Below are 14,661 nucleotides of genomic sequence, written 5' to 3'. Positions count from 1 at the left end.
ATAGTAAGCAGCATTTGAAACTCTGAGAGCTTAGTGTACCCATAAAAGCCACATGTGAAACATTTATTTGGGAGTGACTCCAGATAAGAAATGGTTTCTTTCTCTACTTGATTCATTATAAAATGAAGAACCCTGGTTTTCCATTTGTTTGGGGCTTGAAAATCACATAGGCGTTATTGACTTTTTATTGTCCCCCCCCTTTATTTGTAAGTTATTTGAAACTAGGCAGTTTGTCCAGGTCCTAAAATAAACAGATGGGATCCCCCTTCAGGAAAGAGGAGGAGGGCAGTATGAATTAGGGAGAGATCAAATTTCTTTTTCAGAACGTTAGTGTCCTGTGGTATTGCAGGGGACTGTAAGTTCATGTAGAGAAGACAGCAGGAAAACTCGGGTGCCCCGGCTCGGAGACCAGGAGGAGTCACTGTCTGAGATTTGCCAACCAAAGTTCTATGGTAAGTTTGAGTTTGGAATGTGTGGGTTGATTCTCATTTTGTGTTATTTTCTTGCGTTTGGGAGGGGAGGAAGTGAACAAGTTTTAATGAAGTGTTATATATTAAGGTAAATAAAATATTGAGGGAATTATTGCTGGGAATTCCTCATTCAAGTGTTTAATGAGTAAGCCGATTGGCTCTTTCTGGTTTCTTTCCTAAATATCTTGGACTTCTTTTTGTTACTCAGTCTCTCTTTTTTGTTTTTGTTATTCTTCTTACTAGAATTCTACTTTTTCTGTACTAATGGGGTCAGTGGATTTGGTGGTGGGAATGTCTTCTGTAAAGGCAGATGTTGAGTTTGTGACGAACTGGACTCTTTTTGGTCATAGCTGGAAGGTCCAATAAGTATGGGAGTGTGACATTACAGCAAGGAAAAGGGAAAAGAGAAAAGAATGGACTAGAACGTTGAAAGTTCTTATTAAGAGGAAAGAAAAGAAAGAGCTGGTTAGGAGCCAAGTTTAAGTTGGCTAAGCACTGGAGCTCAAGCCTGATACCGCCGTGATAAAAACAGTGTAAGACTGCTCATGGAAATTCACCGTGTGTGTGTGTGTGTGTGTGTGTGTGCGTGTCTCCTCAGCTCTGTATCATCTGCAAAGAATAAACAATCAAAATATTTATTGAACAAAAAAGCTATCTCTTTTGGTAGCTGTGACAAGAAAAAAAAGGTCAGCAAACTCGTTGCTCTCAGGTCCTTTTTGTGTGATGGGCCTGAGGAAGGTAAGCAGAACTCAGACAGAGGCAGCTGAAGCTCAGTTGAATAAATTGCAGCCAGAAGGTGAGCTGTGAGCAGATCACCAAGTGTTCCCTCAAATCGTCATGATGGCAGCCACCCTTTTGGGTTAGACCACCAGGGGTCAGCGCATTGTCGCCAGGACTGGGTGTCAAAGGTACAGGGCAATGGATCCCAAACTTTTAAGAATGACAAGTGTTCGAGTACTGGTTCCTGGGTCTTACCTGTAGTGATTCTGACAGGAAGTCAGGGTGGGAGGTGGGGGAATATCCCTGGGAACGTTCATCTGGTAAAAGATGCAGGTATTGAAGGACCTTACCTTTGAGAAAGATGTGTAGGGTTTCTCTAGTTTGTTAATCTCATTAGAGGACTCTTGGTTTGGAGGCCACCAGGAGCCTGGTTCTGAGAGAGACTCACGGCAGCTGAGATGAAGAGGAAGTGCCTTTGTCACACAGACCTGGGTTTGAATCCCTTGTAGCTTTGCACAAAGTGCTTTTCTTGTCTGAAATTCAGGTTTCTCCTTTCTAAAAGAGGACAACCATATGTCTACCTCTGGGATTTACAGAAATAATGCACACAAGGCGCTTAGGAGAGTGGCACAAAATAAGGCAATTAGTAAATACTACCACTTGCGGTGGGGAGAGAAGGGAAATGTCAGTGCTAAGCCCTCTGTGGCCAGGAAAATGGTCTGGGGCAGACAGAGCTAAGGTGTGACCAACCAGGAGGCTAGTTCTTGGATCTTGGGGGACAACGTCTGAAGATAGATCGTAGACCGGAAAATGCATAAACATGAGGGTGGGAGACACACTTTCTCACCTTTACAAATGTTTCCCAAGAGTGGTAATAAGCAACCCAGATGGCACAGTTAATTGGAATTGTCATTGATCCCCAAATAGTATTTAAGTCAATAGTTAATTGATTTTCCTCAGGAAAACCTTTATAAGAACTTCTAGAAGGGAACAAAGAGAAATGCATCAAATTCAGTGATTTGTTCATATCTGCCACCCACTCCTCATGAAAGGAGTAATGAATGAGGAGAAAAATGGAAAGGAACAGGGACCACAAATCATAAGGCTGTAATGAAATGAAATCCTTTTCTGGTAATTCAGTGCGATGTCAGGTCATACTGAACCGGCTGGCTCGCTTGCATCTGACTGTTGCCAGGTACTCTCCCAAGATGAAGCAGGAAGGGTAGAGGAAGCAGGCTGATACCTTAGTTAGGTGCCTTTCTTCAAAGACAAAGATAAAATTTAGAGGCACTTAAATGTATGATGTAACTGAAACAGCCAACAAATTAATGGATGGGGGATATGAAGGACCGGTGGGGGTGGGATGCGACCAGACTGTCCCTAGGCAAATTAGTTAGCCTCTTTGGACCTTACTTTCCTCCCTAAGTGCCCTTCTGATCCTGATGCACTGTGATAAGGCATAGATGGTGGGACAAATCTCAATGCTTTCATATTTTCACCTGAGAAGTAGTCCCTAAACTAGGGTACCTAAGTTATTGCCGAACGCTAGCTATTTTGAAGATTTTTGTTTACTCTGAAATAGAAATTTTTCAGTGATTTTCCATAAACCCAAATTTCAACTTAAATATATTTTGACCAGTGCTGTTATTTCTCTGGATGCTACTGAGTATCTTCTCAGTAAATAACCATGATAATGCATGGTAAGGACAAATAAATGATGAAGAAAGAAATGCTAACAGTAGCTACCGTTTTTTGAGCACTTAATGATCTCCTAGGTATTAGGCTTGGTATATTTCCTCTTTGATCCTTATACTGACTCTGTTAGGAGGCATCATTGTGGTGATTTTCTATGAGGATTTTAAGAAGTCACAGAGGTAGCAAATAGTAGAGTTGGGATTTGAATCCAGGTCTTTCTAACTCTAAAATCCATGTTTCTAGTCCTGTAATATACCATAAATCTGCTATTCTAAGTGCATTCTTTTACTTTTCACTTGTGAGCACTTTAGGGGAGCACTTTTCCTAACAACAATATCATATACTGAGATATATATATATGTACATATACATATATATGTATTTTTTTTTTTTTTTTTACTTTGAGCAGTGAGTTTACTGACTAGTCTGAACTTGCCTGTGGGCATATACATGAAAGTAACAGTTTTTTCTTCTCCAGTTACTTAAGCTTGGTCAAATTTCCTTTTTCCTTGGGCAGATACCATGGTCTTTGTTTTTTCTATAAAAAAATGAAAACAAAACACAACTGACTCTGTGTTATAAAAATTCAATCTCAATCCAATTTAAAAGTATCTCCTTTGACATCATCCATTCATATAAGGTCTTGGAATGGAAGGATGGGCTGTGGTATGTCCCTGGGATACCATCTCTCTCTCCCTCTCCCAGGCTACTACAATTGGAGGAGATCTGGGGCAGGGAAGAAGGAGAAGAAAAGGACAAGTTTTTCACATTTCATGGTGAAGCTTTCATCCTTCCTCTAGTCAAGATTTTGATTCTTTTTCTGGTTAATGTTGAGTGGCGGGCTGAGGTCTGTGTATGGTAGGCATCCACATGACAGTTTTCAGAGTGCTCTTTGGGGGCCTCTCCAAATTATTGAGATGGGAGGTCCAGCTCCAGTAAGATCTTATCCATGTAACACCGCCCTTCCCCAACACTACCACCCAGCCTCTTGGGGCTGGGTCTGCTCAGTCAGCAGCCTGAGCTTGCTCATGGAATATGACAAGGTAACACGAACTGGCTTCTTCCCCTGAGTTTGCTTGCAAGTTGCCCCAGCGCTGTGCCCTCTCTCCACGGCTCTTTTTTCCCCCTCAGTTCCAATAGATGCAGTAAGTGAACTGGCAAGGCCACTGTCTATGCAGATGTCAAAGTTGGCCAGGACATGCTGGAACCCCCTTCCCACAGCCCCTAGCCCTGGCTTGAAGAATGCTTCTCTGGGTGGCCCCTGCACTGGGCTCAGTGGTGACAGGTGTGTCCTTGGGGAGTGGATGAAAAACCAGCAGAGTCACTCTCTTCCACCCTCGTCAAGGGCGCCTCACAGCTTTGAGGACTTGCTGCTTCTCTTTCCCTGCTCCAGTTGTGCTTTTAGACTTCCCCAGGGAAAGGGGGGGGAGCACAGTTTGGGGTGGCAGTTGAGAGCAGCAGAGCCACTTACTCTTCCCTCAGGGAGCCTGGAAGGACATGGACACCACACTTGTTCTCCAGTTTCTTTATCCCAATATTGGGGCCCCCAATGGCTCATTGCGGGGTGGCAGAAAAACTTGCACTTAACAGCTTTGTTACATCTGTGCACTTCTGGGGGCAAAAATTAATTGATATAAAATGAAAAACTTCTTCTTCGTAGAAGGCACTGTCAAGAGAATGAAAAGGCAAGCCACAGAATGGTAGAAAATACTGGCAAAAGACATATCTAATGATAAATTGTTATCCCTAAAGTACAGAGAACACTTAAAACTCAACAATAAGAAAATGAACAAACTGATGAAATAAGTGTGCAAAAGATTTGAACAGACTCCTGATCATGGAAGATATACAGATGGTGGATAAGCATTTGTATGATGCCCAATATCATATGTCATTAGGGAATTGCAAATTAAAACAACAATGAAATACCGCTACATACCCATTAGTACAATGAAATCCCAAATATTGACAACACTGAATGCTGGCCAGGATACGGAACAACAGGAACTCTCATTCATTGCTAGTGGGAATGCAAAATGGTACAGCCACTTTGGAAGACAGTTTGGCAGTTTTTTACAAAATTAAAAATACTCTTACCCTAAAAGACAATGATTTCACTCTTTGATATTTACCTAAATGAGTTAAAAAAAAACTTATGTCCATAAAAAAAACCTGCATAAAGGTGTTTATAACAGTTTTATTCATAATTTTCAAAGCTTGGATACAACTAAGATGTCCTTTAGTGGGTGAATAGATAAACTGTGGTATGTCCGCACAATAGAGTATTATTCAGTACTAAAAATAAATGAGCCATCAAATCATGAAAAGAAATGGAGGAACTATAAATGCATATTACTGAGTGAAAGAAGCCAGTCTGAGAGGTTACATACTGTATGATTCTAACTCTATGACATTTTAAAAAGGCAAAACTACGGGGACCGTAAAGAGATCAGTGGTTTAGGAAGAGGGAGGGGTGAGTAGGTAGAGTGCAGAGGATATTTAGGGCAATGAAACTAATCCGTACTTATTACAATGGTGAATACATGTCATTATGTATTTTTTCCAACTCACAGAACATACAACAGCAAGCGTGAACCCTAATGTAAACTATGGACTTTCAGTGATAATGATGTGTCAGTGTAGGTTCAATAATTCTAACAAAGCCCCTGGTGTGGGATGTTGATAGTGGGAGACACTGCGCATGTGCAGGGGTAAGAGGTATGTGAGAACTCTATACCTCCTGTTCCGCTTTGCTGTAAACCTAAAACTGCTCTAAAAAGTAAAGTTTATTAAAAATTAATTTATATTAAAACTATTCTTTTTAAAAAGATTTTTGTTTATTTATTTATTTGAGAGAGAGTGAGTGTGGGAATGAGAGAGCAGGAGTGGGGAGAGAGGCAGAGGGAGAGGGAGAAGCAGACTTCCTGCCGAGCAGGGAGCCCGACGCAGGGCTCAATCCCAAGACCCTGGGATCATGACCTGAGCCGAAGGCAGACGCTCAACCGACTGAGCCACCGAGGTGCCCTATTAAAACTATTCTTATAAAGAGTCACAGGTAGCCAAAATAGAGAAATCTGCTTTCCAAATGGATAACAGATTTATTCACATCTGTGTGGGACCAAGTAATCTGTTCTATGTTTGTCCATCCCTTGGACAGAGAATGCCTAGCAAATGATAGATGCAGTTTCGTCTTCTACCTCCTGTCTGTATTTTATGCTAGGAGATACTACTGATCTTGAGATGACTAGACAGCAGCCCAGGTGGAGGGGTACAGATACCTCTTCCTGGAAGCCTTCTCCTAGATAGTGCAGCCACCTCAAGTCTGCAGAGAACTCTGCATCAGTTACGGTTCGGCATGATGTAACTCTATAGTGAGTCATTATTACCTAAAAAAACGACAGCTGGGATTCTGTTTTCTTAGAACACTCTTTTCTCTGTTCACGACTTTGGTTGGTCTTTAGTTGGTAGAAGAAGCAGAGAAAGACAAAACTGAAGCTGTCAAGTCAGACATCGTATAGCTCTGAGACATTTAGTCTCAGAGGGCAAAACCGGCATTTGACTACTGTAGTATCATTTCACGTTTAGTGTGGACATCCATTCTGTGCCTTGGTCTCTCAGACACCCGCTATCCACATAAGATGTCACACACAACTAACGAAGAGTTAATATTTGGCATTTTTCCTCCATGTGTCTGTAGGTGATGGGGCTATAAGTGATTTTAAATTACATTTATGCACTTTCTGAAAGTTGTTCTTATAATGAGTATGCATTGTTTATCATCAGAAAAAAATAAATCTATTTCCATATGAAAACTTGGATTACTCCCAAGAAAAATAGAGTAGTTATGAAAGCGTTGAAAGATGAGGGTTACATGGGCTTGTCCTGTTAACATAGAAGAAGGACAACAAATAGGCTGCACTTCTGTGGCACTCTGTATGTGGCCAGCACTGGTTCAAGCTCATTATTTTACAAACTAATGTAAGCTTCAGAACCTCATGAGGGAACTAACATTGGTAGGCCCATTTTACAGAGAAGGAAACTGAATCACAGAAAGGCCATAACCAGCCCATTGTTAGATAGCTAGTCAGGGGTAGAGTTAAAATCTGAGAACAAGCGCTTAGCTTAGCTTAGCTTTATCACTCTGCTGGGTTACAAAAAAACAAAATAGTAAGAACAACATTGCATTAGCTAAAGATCAGAGCTCTTAATGTAATAAAAATAAATAGACTGGAAATAGAATATAGAAAAGCTTAATAGGAAAAATGAAGCACCATAAATCAGTGAAACAGAAGGTGGGTAGTTTTACAGTGCTATTTGGGGAAAGTAGTTATTTAGACTTTAAAAATTCAGTTTAGTGTACCCCCTCCATAAAAATAATTACCCATTTTATTCCACATAAATTCAGAAGTTAAATCTAAATAGTTAAGCCAAAATAACTTGGAAGAAATATAGATGGGTATCATCTGATCTCTGGATGAAGAAAGATTTTCTAAACTTAAAAGCAATTAAGAAAATCACAGAGGAAAATACTGATGGATAAAATAAAAATTTTCTGTATATCATAAGACAAGAAAAATAAGATAAACAGTGAACGTATTTAAGAAATTGTTATTTTTCATACATACCTGTAAGAAGACCACAAAGGAGGAATGGAAGTGGCTAGGAAATATTAAACATACTCTCTAATAATACAAGAAAGACAAATTTTCAAAAATTCAAATTACAGCAAAAATTAGGTGGCATTTTTCACAGAGCAAGTTTTAACTGGGAATAATCAAGGTTGTCAGGAGCTCTGCAGGGTGGATGGATGGTTGCATGTACAACCTTTCTAAAAATAATTTACCAATAGCCACAGAAAGTTTGAAAACAGCCGTGTTTTTCAAATCAATATTTTTGTATAAGGATTTATCCTAAGAAAATGGTTATGTGGACAAATATTTATGTTCAAGTTTTCATCACATCATCATTTCTAATAGTGAGCTGTTAGAAACTACTTAATATTTAATAAAATTGGATTAGTTGGTAATAACTGGAAAACATGGCATAGCTATAGGGTGGACTATCCCACCACAATTAAAATCATGTCATGAATAGTTCTTAGTGAGAAGAGAACATGGCTATTAGATAGCGCTTTATTTATTTATTTATTTTAAGGATTTTATTTATTTATTTGACACAGAGAGACACAGCGAGAGAGGGAACACAAGCAGGGGGAGTGGGAGAGGGAGAAGCAGGGGGAGTGGGAGAGGGAGAAGTAGACTCCCCGCCGAGCAGGGAGCCCGATGCGGGGCTCGATCCCAGGACCCTGGGATCACGACCTGAGCCGAAGGCAGACGGTTAACGACTGAGCCACCCAGGCGCCCCTAGATAGTGCTTTAAGTGTAACCAAAGGGGATACATAATTATTTATGTATCTAGTTAAAAATAATAACAATGAAAAAGGACTTGAAAGATCATGACAAATGTTCACCATGGTTATAAGTAGTGGTAGGGATTTCTATCTCTTATAAGCTGCCTAAAACAGATAATAATGGAAAAAAGCTTATTTTCAATAAAAAAATAAAAAGTATAGGGGCAATACAGAGACAAAGGAAAAAGGGCAGATCATTGAAAACGGTGAGAGACACACAAATATGATCCTAAATCAGGGATGATGGTAGAGTGGGAGGAATTCTAGAATGAATAAAAATAAGGAAACCATTAACGCTCTTGGACAACCCCTTCAAAGCAAGAGAGTCAATAGAAAAACTGCAAGGACAGTTGCTTCTCTCGCTAACTGTGGGAAGAGCTGCCAATCCATCTCCTGGGATATGTTGATAGAAGCCGGTTTTTCTCTAAAACAAACCAGTTCTCTGCCCAAACTCATGTTTTTACAGATGTCACGTAGATTGTCAATGTTACCTCTAAAATGTCTGGCTAAGATGTTTTCAAAGGAATGAGTCTTGGAATTCAGTCGGTAGCATTTCTCTTTAAGTCTGTGAACTTTCCAATTCATACTCTATTATAAATTGGGGAGGGGGTCAGCAACAAAGGTATATGTAATTGGTCTATTAGCTGTTGCTTTTATTTTTCTATAAATACACACAGAATTGTCCAACTTTTCCCACTGTCATTTCAACTGGACTTTCTAAAATGTCTTAGAGAAAGTTGAAGCTCTGATTATTTTCTTCAAACGCTTGTCTCTCCCGGGAAGTTGGACATATCTATCTCTTGTAGGCTCTGCTCCTTGTCCAGGAGGATTTATTTCCCTGCATTTTTAGTTCTCATCTTGACCTCTTGGTTCCAATCAAACCCTTCCAGAATTGGGCCCTAACATGCTTGTCTTCAGCATACCGGATCCCTGGTCCACACTCAAGTTTATGCTCTCAGTTTCTGTCTCCTCAAATTACTCTGGGATCTCTTCCTATGTTCCCTTGCACTAGCCTGCCTACCACCACCTAATCCCAGATGTCCAAAGTGAGTGGCCATGTATGTCGGCATTGTAAAAAAGAATATTGTTTTCTCATTCCTTTTTGGGAGGTATCAATGTATTTGGTTCAAACATGAATGTAATCATTTCTAATAAACTTGAACAGAAATTAGGTGCATTTCAAGCTGTATTTTCCATTGAGTCATCACTGAGCTGTTTTATATAGAGAAGAACATTTTTTCTCCCTTCTCTTAGTAACATCCCGTGGGCTTCGCCATCAGCCCACAATAGGAGATTCTGGCTGTTGGATCTCAAAAGGTGATGTCACCGATTCCAGAGCCTGAATCATCATGGTATGTTCATTGTGTCACTGCTTTGTTCTGTGGCTCCAAGCAAATGATGTATGTGAATTCACACTCCGCCATGCTCTCTTTCTTTCCTCTCTCATCTCTCCTTTCTCTCTAAGGGCAGTTTTGGCTGTCACCAAACACTGTCCCCCAAGTGCCAAATTTTCAAATGCCTATTTATAGGAACATCTCGTCACTTGGGCCAGGTCATCTTTCAGCGAGCACATGCCTACTGGTAGTATAGCTATGATTTTAGCTGCTGTTTTGTAAATATAGAAGTCAGGAACAGAATTGTAAAATGCTAATTTAAAATCAGAATGTCTATAGGTAGGTTGAAATGCCCGTGGAGTCACTCAGTCTCTTCAGAAGTGTGGAGCCTGTTTAGCCTGGGATTGTACTCCACGTCGCATAAGCCCCTTTGTTTCCTCTTAGAAATCCTGGTGCTGTTAACCTCTCAGGTAACCCTGCCACTGCGTCTGTCTCTAGCATTCAGTAATTCGTTTAGCAAATCTAAGGAGAGCGCCAATCGCCAGGCATTCTGGTAGGTGTTACAGACACAAGTGAAAAAGAGTTGAGACCCTGCCCTGAGGGAGGGGCAACCTACTAGAAAATATGGAAAAGAAAGAGCCAGTTAATAATATGGTGTGGTAGGAAAAATCCCCCATGCTGTAGGACCATGAGTTCAAAAGAGGGATGCTCAGAATGGCTTTGGAGAGGGTTGGTCAGGGAAAATTTCCTGGAGAGGCAGGCTAGAATCTGAAGGAGAGAGGCAAAAACTGTGTGGGTCTGATGCTTTCAGGTCCCTCCTCCACGGGAGGCACCTTCATGATGCGTGTGACCCAGGCACACACAGGGATTCCAGAAGCACTAGGGGGAGAGGGCAGTAAATCATGCAAACCAAACTTGGCCAAGCTCTGGGAAAATAACAACCATTAATCTCTGGTTCTGGGGATGTCTTGGTTTGTTAAAATTTGGGGGCGTTCTCTCAGTGTTACTAAATACACGTTATACAAAAACTATATATAAATGGTGATTTCTTTTTTGTGAACAAAAATCTTGAATGTGTCTTGCTGGGTCCCAGGGTTCTTCTGGTGTCCGACTGCAGATCTAACTTTCCTGGAAGTTAGCGTGAGGCCCAGACTGAGCTCTGAGAATGGACCCACCTCGTGAATAACCCATTCCAGAGGATCTGTGCGGGCAAGGCTGAAGCGACGCTGCCAGTTCCCCAGGATGCCCTCTATAAAGTTTTCTTTGTTCTCCTCAGACTCTTTGAACCTTTGTATCCTAACGCTCGCCACGACTGCTCTTCAACTTGATCTGCCTGTGATGTCCAGGGTCTCCACTTAACTCCTCCCTCCTCCTCATTCTTCCTGCAGCGTCCCGATATCCTTATTCATGTTATGACTAACCGCGCCCCCCCACTGCTATTACTTGCACAACTACAAGCACCACCAGCACCACGGTTTTTACTACTACTGCTATTTGTACTTCTACTCCTCCCACTGCTGCTACTGCTAGTAAACTACTACTTGCACTACTACTACTACGACTACAGCTCGTACAGCAATAGCCACTTCTTCCGCTACTGCTTAGACTCCTACGCCTTCTACTTCTCCCTCTCCTCCTCCTATTGCTATTGTACTTTTTAAAGATTTTTAAAATTTATTCATTCGAAACAGAGAGAGAGAGAGTGAACATGAGCAGGGGAGGAGCAAGGACAGAGAGAGAAGCAGAGTCCCCGCTGAGCAGGGAGCCCGATGTGGGGCTCGATCCCAGGACCCTGGGATCATGCCTGAGCCGAAGGCAGACGCTTAATGACTGAGCCACCCAGGCGCCCCCACTTGTCTTTTCTTACAAAGGCACTAATCCCGTCACTAGGGCTCCACCCTTATGACGAAATTACCTCCCAAAGACTTCATCATCAACTAGCACCTCGTTGCGTATTAGGGTTTCAATATATGAATTTGGCGGGGGTGGGGATGTAAACACACAGTTCATAATCCAAGGCAAACAAAGGGTCTTCTTGGGGGCAAGTGGGCCTCATTAGAGGAGAAACACAGTCCAGAGGACTCCAGAATCAGCAGTCAGTGAGGAGCCCTGAATACTCCATCCTGACACTCCGGGAGTGTCCCTAGGCGTTCCTTTCCTGTTTTGTTTTCTTTTTGTTTTTGTTTGTACTGTCTGCTGAGTGTTGGTTGTCATAGGCTTAGAGGTGTTATTTCTTGGCCAAAAAGATACCCTGAGGTACTGTAGTTGAAACCACCCCTCTTGGGGACAGGGAAAGAGGTGCCTGGATTATCAGATCAACATTGTTAACATCAGCAATTCCTGTGTAACCCAGCAAATATATGGACTCTCTGACATACTCTACAAGTTTTATTATTTTTTAAAAACCACTTTTTTTATGGAAAAAATCTTACTTATTGTAAGACTACATAAAATAAAGAACACATAAAATAAAGAACACATAAACTAATCACAACGTTTTTGTCTATGCTAGTTGAGGGGCTGTGTGCACGTGCGCACTTTAACAAATGGGTCAGAGAATGTAGAAATTCCTTACCTAGAGGGCATGAAGATAGAGCAGGTGTCAGATTGGTCTTAATCAGACCACTGAAGAGGCACTTTTAGTAATGGAGAAAGAGGTATGGCCTGTGTGGCTAAGAATAGAAGGTGTGTTCAGCCTCAGGCCATGAGTTAGTGGGGCTCTCTCTCTTGTTGTTTTGAAGTAATGTCAACCTCAGTAGACATCTTCCCCCCCCAAATTTATTGAGGTAAAATTGACAAAATTGTAAGATATTTAAAATGTATAACACGACGATTTGACATATGTACACATTGTGAAAGGGTTTCCCTCCTTGAGTTAATTATCACATCCATCACCTCACCTCTTTATCCCTTTCTTTGGTGTGGGAGAACATTTAAGTTCTATTCTCCTGGCAAATTTCAATTATATAATATAGTGTTAGCAACTAGAGTCCCATGTTATATATGAGATCCTCAGACCTTATTCATCTTAGACAGAGAGCCTTCTTGTTGAAGCACCCTTTGTGCTAAAGACCTGTGATAAAAGGGTACTTAGGAGATAAAAAAGAGAATCATTGACTATTGATTGCTATCTGAACATGACCTTCCTTTCACTTCCTTTTCCAGAATGTTGCCATAGACAGAGACAATGAAAAGCAGGGGAAAATGGTCTGGAGGAGGGCTGGGGATGACTGGGGTATCACACCAATCCTGTGTACAATGACTATTATTATTATTTTTGCTGGCAGCTTGAACCAACTTTCAGAAGTCCCTGCTAAGTGTTGCCACCAAATCTTTGTAGGTAATGCTTTTCCCCTTCAAGAACTTCAGATAGAGCTAATTAGGGATGCTTCGTGTCCCTATCCAATCCCGCCCTATGTGCTAGGGAGCATTCCGAGTATGCAGTTTGTACAGTCTGTATATTCATTACAATTCACGCGGACATTTGTTCATATTCGCTACCCAGTGATGGAATCAGCAAGATTTGTTTGTTACATAGTCATTCTCTTGGCTTATTTAATTTTATCCCTGTTTATACCAAAAGGGATTTAAAGTGGCTACATTTTAGTAAAATTGAATAAGCTGGCTCTTGACCACATTTAGCGTGATTTCTCTTTTCTTTTACTATTTTTGTTGTTGCTTAATTCATTGTGAGCATAGAGAGTTCTCTGCATTTGAGAAGCTGGTATCATCCCTAAGTAAGGAAAGGAAAATGGAGTTTTAAAACTGTGCCTGAAATGCCAGAAATTTGGAAGAGACGAAACACCAGATTCATAAGAAAAGACATCAAGCCCCGCCACCTTTAAGGAGCTGAAATAATAGTTCATCTGTTTCTAAGATACTGGGGGAAGTTAAATCAAACAGGAAACAACAGAAGTTTCTGAGTCAGAGAGGAACTGCTCGTTACTCATTTGACTCCGCAAGCATAATGATGATGCCATTGCCCTGAAACACACAGCACTTAAGATAACTCACTGTCGATTATGAAAATACTATGGTGATACTCTCGCATCATGTCATCTCATGGGCAACTTCGCCTTCTCCATTTCTTTTTGAGTCCGCCAACCCTTCATACCTTGAGAACTAGACTGTGTTTTCACAAACGTTTTAGAACATGGGGCACTCTGAGGAAGAAGGAGTTAACTTAACCCTCTCTGTCTTTGGGGTGACCTACCTCATCCTGTGTAACTCGAATGGGGAAACTACACAGAACAAATGGAAAGATCAGTATTCCTCTGGCATAACTGAGATGATGCCCAGCTTCTCAAAATACAGGCTAAAAATGAACGTTAGATGCAAAAGTGCTGTAAACACTAATCTTGGCCTCCTGCGGACGGCAGTCATCTGTAAGACGCAGACAACTTGTTACACCCGATGAAAACCGTGAAGGGGAAGCCAAATGGGGAAGTGGGATGGGAGGTTTTAAGTTAGTGGTCTCTTCACATTTTGGAAAAGGAGTAAGTCAGTGTGGCATTGGCAGAAGTCACACTGTAATCACTGCTGTCATATGCTCTCTCTTGTAATGTACCTAAGAATGCTGGTTCCTTTTTACCCTTTAATCTTCATACGAGAGAGAAGGTCTCTCTTCCTAAAGCAACAGTCTGATTATTCTGTCCACACGCCACGGCAACGCTCAGCAGCTCAGGAATGCTCGGATCTTTGTATTCATGTTTGTTTAGGGCTTCCTCGTGGCAAGGACTTGTGCAGCGCTTGACTATCCACAGAATCCTACAAGGCTGGTACTATGTCCTACAGAGGTGAACACTGAGGAAGAGAGAGAAGATGAAGTTCTTCCTGATAGCTTTCATTGCTTCATTGCATTCGGACCCCATAAAGTGCATGTAGCACTCATTTATCTTCCCCCCCCCCAACTTTATCATTATTTTAGACACTTAAACTGTTTTTGAAGTTACAGAAGTATGTGTATAAATAAGGCAAGGCGTAAAGCATACGCGGAGATAGACAAAAAGGAGTCTTCCCTCCCTTACACCTA

The 14,661-nt window shown here is 41.3% G+C and overlaps 1 protein-coding gene across 2 annotated transcripts in view; it reads left to right on the top strand.

Moving 5' to 3' along the window:
- Window positions 1-325: 325 nt before the first annotated feature.
- The window catches only part of LOC110591933 (cytohesin 1 interacting protein), a 75,768-nt gene continuing 61,432 nt past the window's right edge, over window positions 326-14,661 (top strand). The window contains exon 1 of one of the 2 annotated variants that reach the window (XM_021702917.1): window positions 326-452. In XM_021702917.1, the coding sequence (XP_021558592.1) occupies window positions 450-452 (3 nt within the window). In that variant the 5' untranslated portion in view covers window positions 326-449. Of the gene's footprint in view, window positions 453-9,606; window positions 9,648-14,661 lie in introns of those variants that run through there. The other variant, XM_021702918.1, reaches the window with a different exon arrangement.

The sequence above is a fragment of the Neomonachus schauinslandi genome, chromosome 3 (assembly GCF_002201575.2).
Source record: "Neomonachus schauinslandi chromosome 3, ASM220157v2, whole genome shotgun sequence".
Taxonomy (NCBI): domain Eukaryota; kingdom Metazoa; phylum Chordata; class Mammalia; order Carnivora; family Phocidae; genus Neomonachus; species Neomonachus schauinslandi.
Note: the sequence above shows the minus strand (reverse complement) of the source record. Positions and strands in the feature narration are given on the sequence as shown.